This window comes from Paramisgurnus dabryanus, chromosome 14, assembly GCF_030506205.2.
Source record: "Paramisgurnus dabryanus chromosome 14, PD_genome_1.1, whole genome shotgun sequence".
Classification (NCBI taxonomy): Eukaryota; Metazoa; Chordata; class Actinopteri; order Cypriniformes; family Cobitidae; genus Paramisgurnus; species Paramisgurnus dabryanus.
This window is the reverse complement of record NC_133350.1, coordinates 24,700,297-24,726,087: the sequence shown is the minus strand read 5'-3', so window position 1 is coordinate 24,726,087 and position 25,791 is coordinate 24,700,297. Positions and strand designations below refer to the sequence as shown.

General features: G+C 37.7%; 1 protein-coding gene across 4 annotated transcripts in view; it reads left to right on the top strand.

The window, feature by feature from the left end:
* Positions 1-25,791, top strand: part of srpk1b (SRSF protein kinase 1b) — a 64,771-nt gene that overhangs the window by 31,852 nt on the left and 7,128 nt on the right. For 3 of the 4 annotated variants that reach the window (XM_065241725.2, XM_065241724.2, XM_065241726.2), the window contains 11 exons: positions 11,864-11,982; positions 16,350-16,458; positions 16,544-16,631; positions 16,894-16,981; positions 17,282-17,388; positions 21,060-21,225; positions 22,024-22,049; positions 22,177-22,393; positions 22,771-23,157; positions 23,551-23,651; positions 24,126-24,233. In XM_065241725.2, coding sequence (XP_065097797.1) covers positions 11,864-11,982; positions 16,350-16,458; positions 16,544-16,631; positions 16,894-16,981; positions 17,282-17,388; positions 21,060-21,225; positions 22,024-22,049; positions 22,177-22,393; positions 22,771-23,157; positions 23,551-23,651; positions 24,126-24,233 — 1,516 coding nt within the window. The remainder of the gene's footprint in view (positions 1-11,863; positions 11,983-16,349; positions 16,459-16,543; positions 16,632-16,893; positions 16,982-17,281; positions 17,389-21,059; positions 21,226-22,023; positions 22,050-22,176; positions 22,394-22,770; positions 23,158-23,550; positions 23,652-24,125; positions 24,234-25,791) is intronic. The other variant, XM_065241727.2, reaches the window with a different exon arrangement.

Sequence of the window (25,791 nt, the reverse complement as noted above, 5' to 3'; positions counted from 1 at the left end):
ATGAATGAAAGCACGTCAATAGGCTTGTTCGACTTCATGCGGCGCCGCAACAATCGACAGCCGGGTGACGTCAAACTACCGCGAGAGTGATCCGCGAAATCATACGGAGGAGTTTGCTTTTAAATCGTTCTCGCGGAACTTTGACGTCATGCAGCACCACAAGAACTGGCAGCCGGATGAAGTCGAACAAGCCTATTCTCTTCAGTTCACACGCACCAGCGCAGCGCGTACACTGGCGCGGAGCAGAGCGAGAACTTAATGGATTTTAAACCCTGCATATGTATCCGAGTCCTGATCGGGAGGTAACGTCCGATTCCGATCGAGTCTGAAACCACGTGATCGGGGCCGATTTCCGATCACGTGATCGGATCGGGACATCCCTATTAGAAATGCAAGCATCTTGGCAATTAGAGGTCAAGATGTCCAGACAGCTTGATAAATATTTGTGGCTTGGCGGTTGCTCAAGTCTCAACGAGGACAGTCAATGTAGTGAAGTGTTTAAGAGTTCCTGTATTTCTGCCACAGTCTTGAGTGAGGCACTTGAACCCTGATTGTTTCATCCTGGAGTTATCCACCTTTTACACCTTATGCATTATGTCTCGATTCAAAGTCTTGTTTTTGACAGATTTTGGTTGCTTGTATGAACAAAAACTAACATCCTATTCCAAAGAATGGAAAGGGCAAGTGATTATTTAGTCTGACACCAAAGAAATGCAAGGCATTTTGGTATGCCTGGTTTGTACTGTCTGATCTGACAACAGCAGAAAAAAATGAAACCGCCCACAATCTCTCCAGACATTCGGGTTTTACATTAGGCAATGTCTCTCCTCTCCATCCTCTCCATATAACAGAGCAGCTAAAATCTGAAGAGAGACTGTAGACATCTTCTCTTAATGATAAACTTTTTCCATTTAGTTTTCAGGAACAAAACATCAATCATCCATCACAATGGTTACAAGGGATAGGCGATATAGCACAGACATACATTACGATTATATGAGTAATTTAATTTTAACTCTATATTAACATGTCAGGTCGCAACATTGCTAAGCAACTGTAAGCAAGTATAGTCTGTGTCCCATTTAACAGCACTTGCTAATAATTTTGCCTTGACTTGTTTGGGACACGTGTAGCGCTGCATCACGTTTTTATTTCCTTAAGCAGTCCTACCCACGGTTAGCATGCAAATGTGTTTACCGCTGTATAAACCGTATAGCAAAAATATTTTACAGGGGGTGTGTCCTCAGTGTCTTGTCGTAGTATATTTCACACTAAAACAGATTTAGCTTTTAAAATAGTTTGATTAATGGACAGTCTCGCTCTTAATATGTCTGTGTACCAGTAATCCTAATGATCTTGTGCTGAAGTCTTTTATTTGTGCCCTAATGCTGAAGCTCTCATGAATTGTTGATGATATGTTTGCAAAAATCTCTTAACATTAATAACTCATTTCTCTTAGAGTAAACTTTTCATCATCTTATCATGGACAGTTAAACTGTCAGTATAGATTTGTGCCTTCAGGTCATTTCCAAATTTTGGGGAATCTTAATTCAAAATACATAGATATGGATACATCTAGCAAATTACTAATTATGTGTGTTGGGCTGCAACTATCAATTATTTTCATAATTGATTAATTTGAGGTTTATTATTATTTTTAATTAATCGACTAATCGTATAAAACCTAAATATTTAATCTATAAGATTTTTTAATTAAAATTTGAAATAAGGCACTAAATTAGGGTATTTGTGTGTAAAAGTGTACTTTTAAATATTTTAAAGCCACACACTACTATGTTTTTCCAATATATTATTTTTGATTTCATTATTTTAACCCTTAAAGGAAACTCCACTTTATAAAAAAATCCTGATAATTTACTTACCCAAATGTCATCCAAAATGCTGATGTCTGTCTTTGTTCAGTTGAAAAGAAATTAAGTTTTTTTTTTTTTTTTTGAGGAAAACATTCCAGGATTTTTCTCAATTTAATAGACTTTATTAAACCTCAACAGTTTACAGTTTAAATGCAGTTTAAAATTGCAGTTTCAACCTAGCTTCAAAGGGCCTTTTACAATCCCAAATGAGACATTAAGGGTCTTATTTAGCAAAACCATTCAAGAAAACAAAAAATATGCACTTTTAAAACCACAGCTTCTCATCTTGCACTAGCAGTGTAACATGCTAGCACTAGGGGTGTGACGGTCATTATATAACCGTGAGACCGACGGTTATAGTTGAACACCGTCATTAGAACTCTATAACCGGCAAAACCGTGTTATTAAAATATTTTGTAAACATTTTTTATCATAAAGAATTTTTAAATACTAATTAAAAACAACTGTTAACAGTCTGTGATATACGCCCTCTAATGTTCTCACGCAGTGAAAAATACAGAGCGGAGCAGACACTGACAACGCGCTGACATACAGGACAGACCAGGTTACTTTTCGGTTACTTTTGAGATTAAACATATTAAACAAAGTCTCGCCTTTCAAATCATCTCTTCCTTCTAGTTAATTTATAGCATCAAATTAACATGAATGACCATGAGAAGGAATGTTGTTTTAACCGCGGAAAGGCGTCAGTACACTCCGCTTTTCAAGTTCAAATCCTCCCATGCTAATCTACTAACTCTCTTGGACCAACATTCACTGCTAGTTGTCTTGCTGTTAATTTTAAAGAAACGTAGAGCAACTAGCTAATCAGTGTTTAGTTTATTCAAACGCCGGGGGAGCACTGTGCAGCGCGTCTGTGGAGAGCGTTTGCTGCGCGTGGCTATTGTGCTTACACCGGCTGCGTTTAATAACAATCTCAAGTTCACACATTACTTTCTTTTACCTGCATTTATGAGCAAAACCTCTTCAATACGCTTTTAATCCACATTGTTTTCGTGCTGTTCTGGTCCGTGTTATGACAGATATAGACACAATTACAGACATAAAAAGCCCAATGCACAAATCTGTTTCTCTGAAGATTATTAAGATAGATGATAGATAGAGGATTAATTTATGCTGGGCAGAGAGTGACAGCGCAGTCTTCTGGCAACAGTGTTTTTTTTTTTAAATATTTCATTGCTTTCTGTTAAATTGTTCGAAGTTATTACTATTTAAAACACACTTGGCGTCACATTCATGATTTTATGGTAAAATGACACTTTCCCGTCAATCCACGAGCATTTAAACGAGCAAAACGCCCCCCACCGACGTCATCACCAATTCTGAAACCGGCACACCCCTAGCTAGCACGACCTTATGTATTGAGATAGCACATCGAAATGTCACACATGACGTATGCAAAACTACTAGAGATCGACTGATATATCTGTTTTCCGATATTTTCCCCGATATTTGAGGATTTTCCGATGATCGGATATCGGTTTTGTAATATCGGATTGACCGATAAACAAGAGAATTAAGAATTGCGCGCTGAACGCAACTGAGGAGAGGAGCTCACAGCAGCAGCAGCGTGCACAGCAAATATGATGGAGGAGTGACGCGACTTCATTAAAAGGTTTTTGAGTATACTTACTTTGCATATGAGGCATTTATAACACATCTTATTTGTGCATTAATGCATGTTATGTTAAATAAGTTGATATATTAAAAGCAATGTATGCAGCTTGTCCAAGAATAGAGACGAACTCAGAGTCACGCTGATTTATAAAATCCGGTCCCAATAACGACATAGCTTTGCATGAATAAAACAACCATGAATTAATGCTTTGTGGAATTAAAAACGCTAAATTTAATTTGTTTTTCTTTTATTTATGCTTATCCTTAGCATCATAAAATCACGTTCATATTGCTGTTCACTTCAGTTACCGGGGTTGAAGGCTGAAGCACAGCCACCACATGTAGCTAACTTTTAACAAGATTTACCCTAACTTATATTAACATTTCCCAGATAAACATTATTTTGCTAAAATATCCAAATAAATGTCTGTGGATATTAATTAATTATTTATTACCTCCGCAAGCGGTCACAGTTTGATACAGTTAATGCGCGAGTAAATGCATAGATAAACAGCGCTGTCTACATCCATTTCATAAGCTATAACAACAAAATATTCATTATTCTGACATCAAATAACATTACCAGTTAAGAAATTAAATGATATATAAGCCGTTTTGTTTGTTACTTTCCTGAATGTAGTATTCCAGTAAGTGATATTATTTGTAAAATCTCTTTGCTAACTATTGGTTGGATTGCTGAAGGCTACAGGTTGCTGGTCAAGACAAAGATATTATATCCCAAAAAAGGCACTTAATCCACCTGTTTCACTCTATAAACTATCTAGAATGTGCAGCCAACTCCGCTATACTTTTTTCTCTCTCCCGCTCCGTTATCTGGCAACCTTAGCGTGAACTTTGGATCAGTCCATTTCTGACGAAATGATAGGGGTGTTTGGAATAGTCCATGTATTGGGAATATAGTTTCTACATTATTAATTAAATTAATATTATTCTTCACTCTTTCAGCCCCTTTAATTATGACTTTGTATGCAAAGAGGGAGTGATTGTGATTATTATTATTATTATAAGGGTTTGTTCAGTTCAGTCGTGCTGTAGTAATTATGTAAAAATCAGAAGTATAACAGTAAATAAAAATCGGTTCAGCATATCGGCTATTGGGCACATAAGCATCCAAATATTTGTTATCGGTTTAAAAAAAAAAACGAGTATCGGTCGATCTCTAGAAACTACCGCCCCAGTGTTGGAGGACCGTTCCGATGTTCTTGTATGTGGAATTATACTAATTAATGTATTTGTGTCAGTTTATTCTTTAAAATGGTCCGCAAATGTGAGTTTTTACATATGTGATATGTAACCTTTTGACGTGATTATGGCATTTTAAACTGCATTGAAGCTGTAAAATTTTGAAGCAGTGTAATTGTCCACGATTGTGTACAACAGGATCCAGTTACACAGATTAAGTGTTACCGTTCAAGCAAAAAAAAATGTGATGTCCAGGTCTTAGGAGGTTAAAGGACGAAATGAAACCTTTATTAACCAGCAATCTTTTGCGCTTTTGCTTCTGTCATTGTCCTGTCAGGTTGCCAGATCTGCGTAACACAACCAGCCCAATGGCTTTCAAAATGAATTCAAAACAGGACCTGACTTTAATTATAAGCCTGTATGTAGTTGATGTGTGTCCGCGCTGTCCGACAGTGATGCAAGACCATGTGATGTCACAGATCAATTAATCGATAATGAAATTTGTTGACAACTAATTACATAATGGTTTATTATCAATTTTATTGATTGGTTGTTGCAGCTCTAATATGATGTATCAAAATGACTAAGTCAAAATGAATAAATATATTTTAGAGGCACCTTTATTTTGACAATTTCCATATCTATAATCCATATTTGGTTAAGAAATAAGGTTATTTATTTTGATCTGAGCTCTTCCTTTAAGATATAATGTCTTCATACAGGAGAACTCTGCAGAGGTACAGTTTCCCAAACAGTGGGGTTGACTATGAGGGATCCTGTTGTTATAACATCTGTTCTGCACTGAGCTAGGGGTGTTTGTTGGTTTGTTTGTGTTTGTTTGTACATATAACTCCCATGTCTAAAAGCAGTGTAGCATTCAGACGTACCTCTACTAATAAACTCCCACTTGAAAAGGCTTAAATAATCTCTGCTGTAACATAGCCAGAATTAAACAGCTTTAAACGCACAAATGCACACTTATTTTGGCTAGACACATCTGTTTGGACTTACATTAGCTTATAATACATATTGTGTTCATAAAGTGGCAAAGTTGGTTTGCTTTGTAAACCGTGAGAGCAGATTTTGAAAAATCTCTGACATTTTAAAGTGATGTTTGCCATGTGGTTGCTAGATTTGTCACCGATGGTGCCTACATTATTGAAATACTTAGTGACGCACAAAATTGAGTCTGCCTGGGAAATGAAAAGAGATCAGAGTTTCTCAATTAAAAGATTTCATCTTTCATATGTGATGATGCTCCTATCAGTTGGTAACCGGAATCCTGGGATTTATGGAGAAATGGTTCTGCGTTTTCCTGATCCAATCAGGATCATGTTTTCAAGGGTGTCAGTCTCTGCCTCGAGTTCAACATACATGTTTAATAGCTCGCTATATTTGATCTGCCACTGCTGTGTGAATTGTTTATAAGCCATATCGAAAATTACTTCTTCAAAAAAAGATTCCTCCCTGTTCGAGTGTCCTTGTAGAGGCGTAGGTTGTTTTCTGCTTGAACTTTAAAGCCACAGTTATGAGCCTGGTTGCAGAAAATTGCCAATTTCTGCAGGGATTATGATAAAGTCAGCAGGAACTGCATAAAGCTGCATGTCTAATTGTGTTTGTACTAACTGCTGATGTAACCCACCATTTGAAAAACAAGATGTTAAAAAGGTGAATTAGGTATATAATATTATGGAGCACAAATCTATGAATAAAACATATCGCAGATTGCAAAATGGTACAGCAATTTGCTCTTGGCCTTATTTTTGACTAAAGTAGACGCATATATCATTAAATGCTGGCAGGTCATTAATGGTTAAATAATGGATGCAAACACACTTTTTTTTTACAGTTGTCAGATCTAGTGTTGGGCGATATGCCCTATTTTCAGATCGTCCTATCGTCAGCCTGTGAGATCGGCGATACACGATACTATCGGGGGGCGTGGCAGTAGTTTACTCTTTTTTTATTTGTTAATTTTTACTCATTATAACAAGTCACTTGATGGGTGGACAAAAAAACAAGACCGTAACACCGTCATGACCGCAACATTCTTAAAACTGATGCCATTAAAGCGAGCGCGTCATTAAAACCCTATCATGATTACTTAATAACTGTAAAAACATGCATCTGCGCACGCACACACACGTGCGCGCACATACAAACCATTCAATGCATTTATTTAGTGCTGTTGCAGAAGACTACACGTGTCAAGCAGTGGTGCTCTCATGAGGTGCCTTTTTAAACGCATCGACGGTCCAGCGGAACGTGATCATATTTTAAACACAATCATATATTAAACACGAGGGACGTGTTGCTAGAACTCATTGAAATGCATATCATAAACAGGATTAATACCTAGTGATCTGACTTCAGTTCAGACAGAGCGCAGCTCTCTGCACGTACGCGAGAGTGAGAGAGAGGGAGAGGCGCTAATATGCAGCGGGTCATATTTTAAACAAAAAGTAAAGTTTGCATCAGCTCCAATGAAACGCATTAAACTGAACAAATAAGGATTACTACTTTAGTTTATGTTTAGACTTCGGACAGACGCGAGAGCGCGTACACGTGAGACAGAGAGAAGCGCAGCTGCTCATGACGCGGCGCGCTGGATTTATTATTGGTAGAAGGAGACCAAGACGCGCGCATTAAGTGCAGGTACGTGCAAGAAGGAATTCTCTCTTTACAAGCTCTCCGCGTAAAGTGAAGCCCACAAACCCTCATGTGAGGAAAAGCATGCATTGTCGGTGTTAATATAAAACTATGATGATAATAATAATAACCATTCGCCAACTATCGTCTTGACTATCGCCATGAAAGCCTGCCATTGGCGATATGTCTGAAGATCGTCGATACACGATACTATCGTCTATCGGCACAACCCTAGTCAGATCTATCCAACAAAAAAGATGAAAAAATAGTCCCATGCTGTCACTAGGACAGTCCCCTCTTAAAAAGCACATCTTTGCACCTAAAGATTTTATACATGAGGGACACATTGGTACCAAATGTAGTACGCATATCTGTACCTAAATGGTAGGGTGCACGGGGCAAAAACTAACGCGGGGTTAATTGTAACATGGTCTGTTTACATTGTTGCACAAGGTTCAGCGTTCAGTTTTTCCGGTATTTTTCCACTCTGCCAAAAGACAATCTCTCGCAAATTATTGGAAATGTATAATATTTTTCCAGAGAGTTAATAATGAACGAGTGTTTTAGTGGCATGTAAGTAAAGTTCTGAAAAAGTTTTTTTTTTTTTTTTTGGTTTCTAAGGGTGTATTCACACCTGCCTTGTTTGGTTCGATTGAATCGAACTCAAGTTCGTTTCCCCTCTTGGTGCGGACCTTTTGGGCAGGTGTGAATACAGCAATCGAACTCTGGTGCGGACCAAACAACCGCACCGAGACCCAGCTGAAGAGGTGGTCTCGGTCCGGTTCCAAACGAACTCTAGTACGATTCGTTTAAGGTGTGAACATGTACCGACCTCGATTCGCACCAAATGTATTATATTATTGTTATTCTGCTAGTGTGAGAAGCGCTATCAAACAGTTTATGTAGTGCATGCTGTACAGCAATGATTTTGAATACCTTTATTGTAATAATAAACTTTTTATTTATTTGCTTAACTTAGGTGAGTTTGTCCATGTTTATATTGTTGTAGTTTTATATTCATTAAGAAATGCAAGCCAATAATTTTTTTCAAAAAATCTAAGGATCTTAAGATTTTTTTATGTTATAAGACGGGTAAAATGTTTTCTGTCTATTCGTTTCGTTAAATAAGCGAGTAATTTTAATAATTAATTGTTGTTCTGTTTTAATAAAAATACGAATAAACACATATAAAGCATTCATAGTAATGGAAAATTATGAGACGCGCTATCAAGCAGTTTATGTCGTGCATATAGCCTACTGTACGGCAATGATTTTAAATACCTTTGTTGTATAGCAGAATATTATGCATACAAACAGCGCATCTAAATCCGCGTAATTTAACTTTTCCGCGGTTGCGGAACAAAACGCAAAATCAAAAGAAATGTCTTGCCAACCTGCTTTATTTATTTCATGGCAAAATAATAGCAGTAATTTAAAATGTCTTATTATATTTTTTATAAAATTATCTAATATTCTTTGATACAGAGTTAGACAACTTGGTAAACATTTCTGGCTTTATTTTACTTCAATCTTTCTCCAGCACCATGCACCCTATTACCAGCAACACCGCGCCCCACAAACAACAGTCAATCAAAATCTCCTGTGCACATATTACTACATTTTTATTTTATTTTAAAGTTTTTAATTGTTATCTAGTATAATTAATTATTTTCATACATACGTGAAAGGTCTGTGTGAACTGTGTGTCGCACCTGCTGTCTAATGACAAAAACTGGGTGAAGCAATGATGCATTTCAATTTACTGTTTTTTAGTCCTTATATTAAGTTGTTGGAAACTTAGGACACAAAAGAAAGGCATCTGTCCACTACCATCTCATCTCAGCGTTAGCAAACTTGTGCATGCTGTCAGCGCGTGAGGACCGATCTTTTTCCTTTTAGGCTTTGAACTTGAACGGTCCGGTCACAACTTTTTAAAAAGCAACCGTAAAAAAACCAAGATTACGCAACGCACCTCTCTCAATGTTGGCGATAAGGATTGATTAATATGTTCTCATTAATATCAAACATTTATCAAATATTTATGCGGCTGAAGTGGTTAATTATTTTAATATCATTTTCCTTAAATCATCTTGGCAAACCACTGTAAAACAGCTGTCTAGGTTAATCAAAAAACAAGCAGTGTCTGTATCTTGAGGTTGTATTTATTTTTCATATTTTCATTTTGTTTCTCTGTTCTTATTATATCACTGACTGTTTACTTAATTATTGAATTACTTGAGAACTTCTAATTTAATATTATACAAGCATTGGTATCCTAATTAGAGAGAAAAATATATATATTTTTGCGCAAATTTCTGGAAATTACTGCTACAAAATTACCTTCATTTTGATCGCAAAAATCACAAAAATAAATCGTGAAATCCTGGAGGGACTGTTTGAATAATCTGAATAGATATATTTGTATGAATAATGAAAGCCGTGTATACAGCGCATCTCTCTATCTGTGCGGCGCAAAAGCCTGATAACTTTTTACATGATACATCTTCTGCACAGCGCAACTGTCAGAACATGCTGTCTATGATGTCTTTGCAAAATATATATAATATATAATAATATAATATCGTTTAGATGACATTAAATTGTGTGCTTCTCAATATAGTATCGGCATTGTTTTACCTGCTGATAATACCAAATCAGTAACAGAACAAATATTGCATTATTAATTATCTCCATTATTTTGCTCTTCCTGCTGTCCCCCACCTGATAATTTCTGTCCAATGAATGAATGACCTTAATACACATGTGGTTCTGTTTACAAATTTTGGTTCACTTGCAAAAAGGGCAGTGTGAATGCGAACCGCACCAAAAAATAAAAAAATAAAAAACATTTGGTCCGGACCAAAGCAAGTGAACTAGCGGACTTTCCTGGTATGAATACACCCTAAGTTGGGTGTGTAAGATACCAAATCCAATGCTATGTCATTAATCAGTGTTTTGTTTACTTAAACAGCATCGTTTTGAAATATGTCTGCAGGTCTTAGCAACTTTTTTGGTGGGCTTGAAAATATTTTGAAACAGCGGGGTTAATTGTATCGCTGTCTTACAACTAACCCCTCAGCACTTATGATACAAAAAACGCTAACGTTAGCGTAATTCTTGCCTTTGTTTTAAATAGGCTACACACAAATGATTGCTGGCTGCCAACAAAATAAATGTGCCTGTCTTATTAAGAATCGTGTATCAAAATGATTTTTGTTTATATCAATAATATTGATTAAATAAAGTCACGTCAAAGATTGAAATCATAATGAAATGAATGGCTTAAATCAGACTTTGATGCTCATCTCAGAATTTGATTTTGGAACTGTAGTATGGTTATTACAGACTGGGTCACATATAAAAAAAATTTTTTGTCATAATTGTGCTGCTTTTTCTCACATATTTAGACATTTATATTGTATCCATTTATAATTGAACTATTGTTATAAAAGGGCTTGATAAATAAATACAGTGTGGATACCCGTCTATTATAGACAGATATATAAACAATATTCACTTCAAGTATATAAACTAAATAGGATTTAAATATTTGCCTGCAAACTTAATTTTTAGCAAGTGTTACAACTAACCCCCTGCCTGTTACAATTAACCCCACCTATGGGGTAAGTTGTAACATTTGCACTTCTGTCACGTTTGGTGTAATTGTCCAAGAATGTTAACTACTAGAAACAAACTTCAAATGTTCATTTGTACCAGAGATGTGTGTGCTGCTTGTGTAAAAATATAATTCATCAAACTCAAATATTTTTTGATTGATTGAGAATATTATAGTAGATTGAGAATACATATTAGAACCTTTCCAAAGGGTACTGCCCCATTTTTTACTTTTTCTGACATTAAATCCAAGTCCATTCAAGGTTTACATTGTGTAAATACATATGTACCTCGGGAATCAAACCCATAACCTTTATGCTAAATATCTCTTGTATATTTAATGAAATGATAGAAAAGTAATAATTTGTAATTAACATGGTTAATATTTAATATAATTTGATTTATTTTATAATGAATGCAGATATTGGTTATGCTTTGCTGCAGCTGTATTCACACCCAAGTCAAAAGACCATAAGATCTCGCTCAGCTTGACGTCTCTTAAGATTCATGCTGGGGTTGTGTTGTGAACCACAGACGGCTTTCTGTAATGCTGCAAAATCTCTGCGGTCTTTTACTGTACCTTCTCTGATTTATAATGTTCATAAATGTTATCGGCGCACATTAAAAGGGTCCAGTGGATACTTGTGGATTTTATGGTGCAATATCAAGATATTGTTGATAGAAAATTGTTAATGTATCAAAAGGATTTGATGTTATTGTCAATAACAGCATTTTATGGGCTGCGGGTAACATTTGGCTCACTTCTCATGGCTAGCACGTCTACAGTATAATAAGGCATATGAAGACATTTAGCTGGAGGTGGTGGCTGTTAGTCTGCTGTTGTTGCATCTGTTTTCTAACGATAAGCTTTCTTTCTTTTTCAGGCCTGAGCCCCACCCGAGGGGAGCCACACAGCAGCCCGACTCTTCTCTGCAGGAGCAAGATGAGGAGATCTTGGGTTCTGATGATGAGGAGCAGGAGGACCCTAATGATTACTGCAAGGGTACGGAGTCAGACGTTTTTATCTCAACACTCAAATTAATTATTTTTAGTTGTATATCCTAGCATATTAGTGGCAATGACATTGCATCACCTGCATCAATCAATACCGCATATGACCAGGCCAAACTCTTCAATTTCTCTGTGAACTTCACCATTTTAACTAAAGTTGTTATTATTTTGGTGGAAGGAATAAGAAATGCCATCCTTGATAAACCTCTGGTACTTTATTACACTGTAAAAAAAATTGTATAAAGATAAGCTGGTCTTGTGTGTTGGGTGTGAATTGTCTAAAATGCCCCTAGTTGGAAATGTCTCTTTTTTTAGTTTTATCTGTGGTAAATTACATTTACATTCATGCATTTGGCCGATGCCCTTATGCAAAGCGACTAAAGGCTGATTTATACATCTGATGCATCAAATGTGAATCACGATTTTTCTCCATGGGATTTGAGATCCCGATTCTCTCAAACGTTTCTCAAATTTTCACCAAAAAAACATTTATTGCACTCAAGTACCAAAGATTTGCTACACCGGACTTTTAGTTAAAATTAAGTGTCTTCAAAGTCTCTTTTCTAGGGCCCTATAAAATCCGTTTTATTTTTTCCCAAATTCCGTTTTCTCGGTTTTAATTTTTGCAAATTCCGTTTTATCCGTTTTAATTTTTGGCAATTATATTTTTTACCCTTTACTGTTATTTTAGTCATATAAAGAGTGTGCCTTTAATGTTAATGATTAAAATGTAAATGATTTTGGGAAAAAACTGGATAACAGGATTACTTAATGACTATAAAAGATGCATTTACACACGCACATACACACACGCGCGCACACACACAACTCAATTCAATGCATTGTTTAGTGTTGTTGCTGGAAGTGTCAAAGCAGTGGTGCCTTCAGAAGTGCCTTAAACACATCAATCCAGCGGAACGCGATCCATATTTTATACACAATCGCTTGAAATGCATATAACTTTACAAACATACACAGGATAGTGATCTGACTTAGGACAGCATGAGCACGCAGCTCTTTGCACGTGCGAGCGAAAGAGAGACAGAGAGCGGCGCCATGATGCAGATGATTATATTTTAAATGCGAGGGATAGTTAGTTTGCCTCAGCTCGCTTGAAATGCATAAAACTGAACAAATACATGAGGATTTGTGTTCACACTTCGGACAGATGCGTGAGCACGTGTGAGAGGTGCAGTGAGACAGACGTGGATGAGAGAGTGCATGTATCTTTGCGCTCACCGTGAACAGAGTGTTGACAAAACTTACAAAATAACAGTTCTCCGGTCACATAAAAGTCATGTGAGAACTGCTCGGAACTAAGTGCTTAGCGTCGAATTTCTTAATTTTTTCGCTGACGAAAGCAGAGTCGTGGGGAGCCACTTCGCCATGGTTTCAGTGTTTTGGAGGGGGTCTGAAACGACGGGAGGGGGCGTGTCGCCCAGATTTACTTCCCCACGGTCTGCATTTCCCCAGACATACGTTCGTCTCCCACACAAAAACATAATTTTATTCAAAATATGTAAAATTCCGCGAAATTCCGCGTTAATACTAGAATCCGTGTTAATTAGCCAATTCCGCGATTCCGTACACGATTCCGTGATCGCGGAAATTATAGGGCCCTACTTTTCCTTATTTTAGAAGATGAGTAACTTAAAATGTGTTAGCTGTTAAACATAAACAATAGAATGTTGACACTAATAAATAAAAGGAACTGTACAAAGAATCAAACTGGTCAACCTTAAAACTTTAAAAACACAAAACCTTTAAAGAGCTTAAAGATGATACAGAGGCCGTTTCTCAATCTGAAGGCTGCAGCCTTCCGGAGGTCGCATTTCTGAGCTGCATACGTCATCAAGAATATATCAGAATATTAACAATTATAAAGTTGATTATTATTCTAAGTTAAATTGTTGTAATACTTTTATGACTTGCAAATGTAATGCTCAGTTAAGTTAAACCAGGCTCGATGACGTATGCAGCCTGCATATGCGACCTCCGGAGGCTGCAGCCTTCCGATTGAAAAATGGGCAGAGGTAACTTATTTCCTTGCCTTTTTTCGGAACCAATATTGTTGCATCGTCACTCTCTCCGTCGCCACCAGGATCTTCCGCAATAGCGCACGTTTTTCCTCTCATTTGTTTGAAAATTGCCACTCCAAATCGATTAAGTAAATCGATGTGTTTAGGTTTGCCACTTTGTTCCACGTCACGCGAGTGACAGCCAAACGCCGCAAATGAGGAGAAGAGAGGAGAGAAACGATCGGGTCTGATTGGTGAATGAATAGGGTTTGTTTTTACACTGCGCGAGTGTAAGCAAGTTTAACTGACATAACATCTGATTGTTGAAATGTAAATGAATACAGGAAAATACAATACATGCAAGAGAATCGCTGTCATTTACAAAGAGGATTGCTTGTATGTATGAATAGAGATTGTGATTTTTTTATTTATTTATTATTTTTTTTTTTCGATTAATTGTGCAGCCCTAACTGAGAATCACGATTCTTTTGCTTAAAATAAAATCACAATTCTCTCCCGATTCTTAAGAACTAAAATTTTAAAGAAGTACATCCCCTGAACATTTGTTTAACTTTAGTTTTTACAGGTGTAAAGAATTATGCTTCTGAAAGTTTCAGATAAGTGTAGATAATCTTTAAATTCAGTTTACTCTTTCACCGCCAGCGTTTTTAAAAAAAGTTGCCAGCCAGCGCCAGCGTTTTTCATGATTTTCACCAAAGTTTAATGCCTTCCAGAAAATGTTCTTCTTTAAATATATAAACATACAATATACCAAATGAAAGAACAGACCCTCTGCTTTCAAACAAAAACGTTTCATCCTACCTTTAGCGGTTCTTTTGTAATCAGCTTTTGAATATGGGTAGGTTTCTGCAAAAACACCACATTTTGAGCAAAAAGCAGAGATAATTAAATTTTTGTGACGGACTTTTCATAGAGATCCCATTCAGAGCGATCTTTAAAACAGACACGGACATGCAGCCGCTTGCCATAGGGCAATACTTCCGGGTTTAAAAAGTTGCGGATTGCGGAAAGACGGAAAATCTCGTCATTGGCGGGGAAGCGTTTTCTCTTAATTGACGAGATATCTCGTCAATGGCGGGGAAAGAGTTAATGTTAATTGTAGAGTGATTATGTATTCATTTTATTTAAAAAAAAATATACGTTTTAAGTAGCCAAAAAAAAAACTTTGGTACAAATTGCTGCCACATGGATTTACAACTTTATGGTAATGAGCTATGACGCGATTCAGCGGCAACCAATCAGAATGCGGAAACCTCCGCTTGAGTGGATTCCAGAGAATGCATTTGAGCATCATTGTTTTTCAGCGTGAACGGTCATCATGTGAATAAACCTACATGAGCGTTTAATTTTTACGCCCACTTGCTACTTGGGCCAAATACAGTAGAACGTAATGTAAGCAGTCAAGTGCAAAGACAGCAAGTGTGGTTATTTGGACGCAGCCAATGTTTCCCCCTGTGCTAAAAAAACCCTTTCAGAAGGGATAAGATCCAGAATAAGATCCTCCTTTTGGTACTTAAACAACGTCAAGGTTCTTGTCGGACGTACCTGCGCATTGCTCTCTTTAGTTTCTGTTTCTTTCTGTCTAACACTCTAACTTCTTGGCGAAAGCATCCGCTGTACCAGTGGAACGAGCACATCTGGCTTGTGCAATAATAAATGTGGTCATTGCGGCCACTGTGATGTGTTGTCGAGAGAACTGATAAGACTGCGTCTTTCCTCCTTGAAAATACAATTGTCGAAATGCTGGATTAAGATCATTTGGGTGTTGAATCGAGATAACCATCTTTAAACGATTAATTGTGCAGCTCTACAACTTGGTACCGAACACCTGGTACATTAGTTTTTACCGCCGCAAGCGGAAATGCATTTGAGGAAATGTAATGCAAATTTTTTTACCTGGGGGAGGGGTTCTAGAAGACCAATCACAACGCTTTCCATTTGCATAAATTGACACGTTGTTACACTTTGTTGAGAGGTGCGTTTCAGGCTACATAGTGATAACCACAGCCAATGCAGTAGCAATATTGTGGGTCTTGTGCAGAAGTATAAATTAGGGTCTACAGTACATGCATTTCTAATCTCTGTGTGTTTCCTGGGAATTGAACCCATTAACTTTTAGGCTGCTAACGTATGTCAGGAAATCAATTTTACAATTAATTTGATTCACTTGTACAAGTTATAGACCAACTTAAAGGTCAGTTTTATGTTGTTGGTTTAATATTAATGCCAATATTAATTCAATTTTGGAATTCTGAATAAATTCAAGTGATGTTTTGTTGTCAACAGTGTCCTAATGGATAAAATAACATTTGTTTTATAGGCGGTTATCACCATGTCAGGATAGGGGATCTGTTCCATGGACGTTACCATGTAATCCGCAAGTTGGGATGGGGTCATTTTTCCACGGTTTGGCTTGCTTGGGACATACAGTACGTTTGGTTTTCTCAGTACCATCATCTTACCCAGTACGACTGCTCTGTGTTAAGTTGATGCTAATATATGTTTATCTTACAGGGGGAAACGTTTTGTAGCAATGAAAGTGGTTAAAAGTGCAGAACACTACACAGAAACAGCACTCGATGAGATCAAGCTCCTGAGAGCGGTGAGACGCCTCTTGACACCAGCGCTGTCATAGAAACCATTATGATGAATTATTCCCAAGAGCATTTAGTGTCGGATAAATTTGAGAGTATTACACACTGTGTTCCTGAACGTAATGAAAGTCAGGTTTATCTGCATAGCCTGGGGTTTGCTAAATGAGTACTCTGTCAGGCTATATTTTTTCAATAAATCAAACAAGACTGTTTTGAACTTTTTACCTACAAAACCTTACTGTTGTTACCATTCCCATCTGGTCAATTCAGGTCAGAAACACAGACCAGAATGATCCCAGCAGGGAGAAGGTGGTGCAGTTATTGGACGACTTCAAGATCTCGGGCATGAACGGATCCCGTATCCTTTTAATACAGCGAACATTTTTACTGCTGCTGTGCATCATACAGGTGGATTTTCACAAACAGTGTCAATACTTCACATACATGATTTATTCAAGGATCCACAGGTGTTTTGCTAGTAAACTTTGTATCCGCTTCCATATGAGGCACAATCTGTTGATCCACAGCTGTTGGAGTAGGCACTATGCCCAGATTTGGCAAAACTCGCTCATTTATTTGTGATGAACAGCTCATAAAGAGCTGGAGATCTAGGCTTTTTATTCTCTTGGGACTGTTTCCCTTTACCGTGCACTGTCAGATGTGTGTATGGTGTTTGAAGTCCTCGGGCACCATCTGCTGAAGTGGATTATTAAGTCCAACTACCAGGGTCTGCCTCTGCCTTGTGTCAAAAGCATCATCCGACAGGTGTGTACTTTTTGCATTCATCTTTGCAATGTTATATTCATTTAGTTGACTAGTGTTATACACTGCTTAAAAAATAGACATTAATGGCATTGATCAAAACACTTACTTTTTCATTTTAACCTGTTAAGCCAGACAGCCGTTTTCAGGCCAAATCATGAAATTTACATGCCCACACTAAAACAGCTGTAGTTCCAAAACCCTTTGACCTACAGACACAATTTTGATATCTTTAAAAAGAAGACATGTGTGTCTTCACTTCTCAGTTATCAGAATTCAGATATGTAAAAAAGCTAAATGTTATAGACACTGAATTGTGTTGAAAATGTTTTATTAAAATTAAACATGTTTTTATTTAATTAATAATGTCATATTAAATGTCTCATACCAACCCAAAAAGAACATAGACTTAAGACCACATGTCTGACTAATCTATGTTTTAAATTTGAAGATGATATGATAAAAAATAAGGTTACTGTAAGCTTTGATCTTCACTATGGCACATTTCAAAAAATGGCCACTTGGCTGCTCCAAATCATCACCTGCTATAATGATGTACAATAAAGTAGAAAAAGCTTTATAAATTAATTATTTACATGTGGTTATTACCTAGAGTATGTATCTACAAAACTTTATTTATTACATAAAAACATTGTATACACATTTGACAAAAATGTGTTTTAACTTAAATATTGAAATAAACTAGTAACCGTAAACTACACAGTACATAGTAATTATGAAGCTTTTAAAATATAAATAAAACTATTTACATTGTGGACACCTCATGTTTTACAATCTAAAGCACTCACCAGTTGTTGTGAAGTGATAAAAGAAGCATTCATATTAATGGCGGTGACGTATCTCTATCGCGAGTAAATTGCGTAACCATTCATTTAGTGATGGGCGATAGAAAAGCACACAGACAGCGATCTGTTACTAATAATAAGCTTTTGTCCTCACAATATACATTCAGAGTACTTGCATAATGTTAGGTACATCAACAATGTCTGCAAATAGCGAATGTGCATCAGAATGACAAGCAGTCTAAGTTACTGCAGATAACAGGTGCACAAAAATAACACACAAAAACATCAGTAAAACACTAAACTTATTAGCTGTATGTGAAATATTAATCATAATGTGTGTGTGTGGACTCATTTTAAACATAATACTCTGACTGACCTGATCGCGTATGCCTTTTCCATAGTAGAATCGCGCTGCGTGTGCAGTTGTTGAATAACAATATGGATTTAGGATTATTTGATGCAAAATCCCATGGAAACAACGAAGAAATATCAATATTTCTCATTTGTAATACGTTTGTGGACTAAAAGTGCGAATGGATGTTATATTGTGAATGCTTTGCAATGAGATTTCAGCAGTGTGAATTCGTCTAAAGTTATGAGGGAGGCGCAGTTTCATAATAAGAGCCTGAAATCATTTTATGAATGAACAAATTTAAATATGACCTCGTTGCATAAAATTTATTATAAATTTTGCTAGAGCATTTACTTCGTGGAACAGCACTTAAAAATGAAATCTAAACCCTCCAACCTTTCTAATGATATATGGCATGAAAAGTTTAATAACCTTCTTCATCAGTATAATGTATTGTAAACTTAATAGTTTGTAAACAAACCGCGTCAGGACCACGCACGGGCCCGGTTCGCTTTAACAGGTTAAGAACCCTGTCATTGCTGCGGTTCTACTTGGGATGTCGTTGCTGAACATTTTTGACAGCGATCAGCTGTAAAATGTTTTGGTCCTGCTCGATTTTCATTGACTTCGAGTAAAATAATGGAAAGTTTTTCATAAGATCCCCTGGGGTCAATGTGACAGAAGCTTGATCCTGTCGTGTGAGAACAAGCAACAGCCGGCATTTTCCATCGCCCGAGTGCCTCTCACGTAAATGATTAGATTTTGATTGCTTACGTTTCTTCAATGCCACCGAAAACCACCACAGGGTTATTAATGCCTTCTAAGCAGGGTTCTAAATTAACTTTTTTGATCACCAGCCAATGTGGCTGGTAACTTTCTAAAGTTACCAGCCAATCAGCATTTCCACTAGCCAAATTTTTTCTGGTGAAAAAGAGAAATTATGAATGCATTTGATAATTTAATTAACATTGTTAGTATGAAAAACACACATAAAGTGAGGCTTCTCCAAGCAAGGCTCTCTTCAATACGACCTGTCTTGGCAGTTTTAATTAACGTTAGACTCTCTGTTTACTTTGGGCACTCTCATGGTCCTTTAGCCCTAGCTACTGCCTCAACTTTAAAATTATTTGTTCCACCACAAATTGTTCGTTTCGGTTTTTTCTTTCACGTACATGCATATTTTCAACATTATACAATGATAGCAATGATTAATAACTTATTTTTACAAGAATATTTGTACAATATTTTAAGAAACTATACTAAAATAATCTCAGTCATAGTTACTGCTAACTGCTTATGTATGTCCTAGTTAAACATTAGTAAACTAAATATTAATTTCATACATGTGTTGATTTTCTCAGCAACAATGCAATTCTATAGACTTGACAAGAGGTTCTCCTGAAATGTTTTCCTCTAATGTTTGAGACCTGACAGGGTGTGAGGATGTAGTTTTCTCTTACCTCCCTTAGTCTCATCATCTTTCCTTTCTGCTCCCCTTTCCCTGCTTTGCAAAAAAACATTTCTGACGTCCACAGAAGCCAATAGTAATCGAGTCAAAATAAGATTAACATTATAATTTAGAAACTTACTTTAGTTTCGTCATGTTTTTATAAGCTAACATAATCGCGTGACGTTGAATGCGGTTGTGCGTGGATAAACGCAATGACGCGCCGACATGGCGTTGTGCGTGTATGCATCAGTGCGCCTACTGCATCGCTTATTCGCTTTTACAAGCGCATATAGATCCGTTTTTGCCGCTATTATCTTTGTAAAGGAATACACTAGTTAACTGCTAAAATCTTAACTTGAGATTTACACCGGGGCACAACAGATTTAGACTATGGCATGTGCCGCCTTCCTTGTGTGTTCTTGTGGATGCGCTCCGTTCGTTTCCATGGTTTCTCGCGCTGGTTTCACTGCAAACTGCGCGCAGCCAATGGGTGTATGAAACATCATCACGTAGCATTACGGTACAGTGTTCATGGGAAATGTAGGAAGTACTGCCAGAGGAATAAATGTCCGAGAACAGAGCATTATGTATCATGCATGCAATGCCTCATGCATCACCGGCCAAACTGGCTAGTAAGTGTTTATGAACACCCGCCAAAATTAATTTTAACCCGCATTTGGCGGGTTGGCGGGTGTTAATTTAGAACCCTGCTTCTAAGTATTATTTTGTTTTTGTTTGTTGATCACAAATTACAAAGTAGATGAGGAAAACTAGGATTCTGTGTGTATTTAAAGCACCACCATTATTGTTTACAATGCGTGGAATGGTGCGCTGTGATTTGTTGAGAGGATTTATTGCATTCTGCTGAGAAGGAGGACTGGCGTTTGTCACGGTTTGGAAAAAAAGGAGAAAAGATTACAGAATAACACGGCAGATATCAGATTTTGCGTAAAATTAAGAATTTACTTTTAAATACAGACCAGATACAATACTGACTAATTAAAAAAGCTGTTTATTGCGTTTTGGTACCAAACTCTTTCTTTTTAAATGTTTTATTTCTCTGCAGGTATTGCAAGGCCTGGATTATCTCCACACCAAGTGTAAGATAATTCACACTGATATAAAGCCAGAGAACATCCTAATGGACGTGAACGAGGCGTATGTCAGGAGACTGGCAGCGGAGGCCACCGAGTGGCAGAAATCTGGAGCCCCGCCCCCTTCCGGCTCTGCAGGTCTACTTTCCGATATACAACAGCATATAAAACAGTCATTATTATATAATATCATAACCCGTCGCACAAAACGTAGAGCACTCAACACACACAAGAGCTGTTGGCACATGGAGACTTGCATGTTGTTCAGAGTCTCATTATAGGGCAAAATCCTCATCTAGTAATCATAAATGACTGGGAAATCATAAAAACAAGGACATACATTGTTTAGATCAGTAAGTTTATTCATAAGAGAGAGGGCCTATGAATGTTGTGCAGTATATGTTAGTCTATATGTGAAATCCAGGTTAAAGTCTCATAACCTAGTGATGAGATTTGAAGCCTCACTTATATTTTTACAGAATGATCTTTACATTATGTAAAAAAAAACATTAAATCACAGAAAATTACTTCAGCTGGGTTTTTATCTTAATGTTATGTGAACAAAAAGCATGCTCAGTAGTAAGCCAATCTTTTTTCATAAACAGTTGATGAGGATATCAGCAACGGTGTAATACAAAAGCATGTTTAGCTGTAACATGATGACTGTTGCATTGTGGGTAGAACCATTCACATCCACTGACAGCTCAGCACAGAACATTTTCATTGATACATTATACAGACTGACGTGATGTCTGCAGGATGGGTCTAAATGTAGAGCTGTGACTCATACGCTTTAGCAAACAAGTGAAGGATGACAAATTCCCACAGTTTGAATCTCTCAGAGAGCTCATGTGCACTGCCTTTGAACTTCCTTTGCTTATCAAATGATAAATGAAGTCCTTCTTCTTTTCTCATCTTAATTTTTCTTCCTTGCAGTGAGCACAGCTCCAGCCCCAAAACAAGTAAGTGTACTCTTAAGTTTGCTCCTAAATATATTTTTGCATTTCATCTTGCCGATGGCACGGAAATGATGCATCTTGCAATAAATCGTAAGAAAAGGCAGCGTTCTGATGTTCATCTCTCTTTCAGATGGCAAAGATGTCGAAGAACAAGAAGAAAAAGATGAAGAAGAAACAGAAGCGTCAAGCTGAACTTCTGGAGAAAAGGATTCTGGAGATCGAGGGTTTGGAGAAAGGACCCGAAGGAGGAGAGGATGAGGAGGAGGAAGAGATGGAGACACCCGACAGCACCCCATCTGTCCCCAACAGTCAGACACTGCATGACATCACAACTGAGGACACACTGGGTGAGAAGATCATTCATGTGTCTTGTTGTTCTGTTACTATTGCTCATACTTGGGAAATAAGTCGTGTCTAGGGATCAGAATATTATAGAGAATTTTGATTTAGGCCAGGAAGCCATCCCAAACATCCTCGTAGTCACATTGCAATTTTCCTAAAAGACCTTAGCAGATCCATAGCAATGCCCTGACAACCACTCATTACATGTAAATCTCATTGTTTTTAGTTATATATATAATGTAATTGTAAATAAATAAGACAGTAAGTACTTTTCGTGCCCCCAAAGATCTCTGGGATCTTGCAGATTCCTCACTGCGCATAATGGTGCGGTGTGGCAGCGCTTCTGCGTCATGATATATTAGTGAACTTTCTACTCACCCAGATGGAGTCTCAGATGGTTGGACTCGGCACGGAGATGTCGTCAACGGTCACGGCCCTGAATCAGAAGAGCAAACCCAACGTGTCCACGAGCAGACGAAGGACGACGCTCCCGCGAACCCTTACGACAGCAGCGCGGAGAGGTCCGAGCCCGTTAACCCTTACCCAGCATGCAACGGCACAGAAGAGGAAGAGCCCAGACCACCGTCCCCTGCTGCCGCAGACGGTAAAGGACCTTTGATTTGTGCCATGGTTGAATCACAGTGCCCAAGAGTGCAGGATCCAAAGGACGGCACTGTGGAGGTGAACGGCTCTAGCTCTGTTGAGGGTCCCAACATGGAGCTGGACCCCAGCGCTCAGGTGGCCCCACTGGAGGAGAGCCTGAAGGACGGTCAGTGTGGAGCTCCTTCCGGAGGAACGCCCCTCCTTCTGACGCTTTTGTTGTGCTCCTTGCTAACCTCCACCCGTCTGCTCTCTCTCTCTCTCTCTCTTACCCTCCTGCTGTGTGTTTTCATAGTCTTTAACTCTGTCTGCTTGATAGGAATCTGCGTCTTCCCGTGTGATTTTTCATTTAATGTTTCCTTCCTTTAGATCAATAAGCTTTTATTTCATGCTCTTAATCACAGGTGTTTATCTGTTGCCCACGTTCCTGTATCTTCGTTTCAATGGTCTCATTTGTCACTGCTGATATAGATTTCCAGACTCTTCCAGAGTTTTCCAAAAATCTATTGTTTGTGTTATCGATCCAGTAACAATTTCTCTCTGTCCTGACATTGTATTGCAGCAAAAATTGCGGCGGGGAACCTGCTGGTTAACCCACTAGATCCTCAAAATGCAGATAAGATGCAGGTGAAGATTGCTGACCTGGGCAATGCATGCTGGGTGGTAAGTCTGACTCCCTCTTCGCACTTGCACCATTCAGAGACTGGTACCTACCGTGTTAAAGGGATAGTTCACCCAAAAATGAAAATGATGTCATTATTTACTCACCCTCAAGTTGTTACAGACCTGTATGAATGTTTTTCTTCTGATGAACACAAAGGAAGATATTTTGAGCAAGGTTTGTAAAAAAAAATACATTGACCTCCATAGTATTTGTTTTTCCTACTATGGAAGTCAATGGTGCTCCTGTTTTCTGCTTGATTAGAAGGAAATAATACTGTTGTCTGTAACAACTTTAGGGTGAGTAATGATGACACAATTTTCATTTTTGGGTGAACTATCCTTTTAGTGTACATACTGTATATGTAGTATGGATCACACCAGAAAAATGTTGGTAGTCTTTATTCTGCATGATGATTGATTGGTTAATTGATGGATTGATTTTAATACACACGAGTCCTTGTTTGTCCTGTTCAGCACAAACACTTCACGGATGATATTCAGACGCGGCAGTATCGCTCGCTGGAGGTGTTGATTGGAGCGGGATACAGCACACCGGCAGACATCTGGAGCACGGCATGCATGGTGCGTTTAGCTCCTAAAGTTTTGTTTAGTTTTTATAGTAATGGCACAAAAACACAAATGGAAATTGTGATTCAACTCACAATTTATTCATTAGGATGTTAAGATAACCACATCTAATCAGCATTATGATACATTGCACACTTAGCTGTTAGAAGCATAACTCAATGAGTAGGCATTGCATTAACAGCTCAATAGGTTGTGGATTTTTTTGAAAAAAATAATGGGGTGGTTTCCCAGACAGGGTTTAGATTAATCCAGGACAAGGACTTCGTTATATTATGACATTTAAGTAGTTTTTACAAACAAACCTTATAAAAAAAAAACAATACAGGTGTGCGCAACATTATGGCACTGATATATGTTTAAAAGACAAGTTCGGTATTTTACACTTAAAGCCCTGTTTTCAGATTGTTTATGATGACATAGAACGGTTTTGACTGAAATTTCGACATATGATGCTGGCCCGAGAATTTTCGGTTTCTGTTGTATCAGCCCCCACCTCCACAATGGCTGTATAGGTGCACAGGAACAATCCTTCCTAAAATTCATTAAACTTTCGTTTACAAAGACATGAAACTCACCGAGTGGTCAGGGGTGTTCACTGATATGATAACACAAAAATTGCTGCAAAAGATGCTTTCCAACAGCTGTTTTAGCATTCGTTGTTTACTTGTGGACCTATTTTTCCAAACGCCTCACACCCGTTCATTCTTCCGCTTAGAGCTTGAATAATAGACACTCCAGCCCAGTTGGTGGCGATAATCCGCCTTTGCCAATTGCAAGAATACAAACAAAGTTCCCGGCGCGGAGTAATACCGTACCTCACAGCACATCTAATACAAGTCAATGAGGTGGACAAAAACTACCATAAAACCTGTTGGAAATCATCTGTTGCTGCAATTTTGGTGTGAGCATATCAGTGAACACCCCTGACCACTCAGTGAGTTTCACGTCTTTGTAAACGAAAGTTTAATGCATTTTAGGAAGGATTGTTTCTGTGCACCTATACAGCCATTGTAGAGGTGGGGGCTGATACAACAAACACCCCAAAATGCTCGTGCCAGCATCATATGTCGAAATTTCAGTCAAAACCGTTCTATTTCATCATAAACAATCTGAAAACAGGGCTTTAAGTGTAAAATACAGAACTTACTTGTCCTTTAAGGAAAACACCACCGTTTTTCACTATTTTACTATGTGCTTACCTCAACTTAGATGAATTAATACAAACCTATCTTTTTTAAATGCGTGCATTTAATCTTTGTACAGTGCCTTGTGAATGTGTTAGCATTTAGCCTAGCCCCATTCATTCCTATGGCTCCAAACAGGGATGAGTTAAGAAGCCACCAAACACTTCCATGTTTTCCCTATTTAAAGACTGTTACATGAGTAGTTAGTTAAACGAGTAAGTATGGTGGCATAAAATAAAACTTTTGTTTGGAGCCATAGGAATGAATGGGGCTAGGCTAAATGCTAACACATTCACGAGGCGCTGTACACAGATTAAGTGCATGCATTGAAAAAAAAAATAGTTATGTATTAATTCATGTAAGTTGAG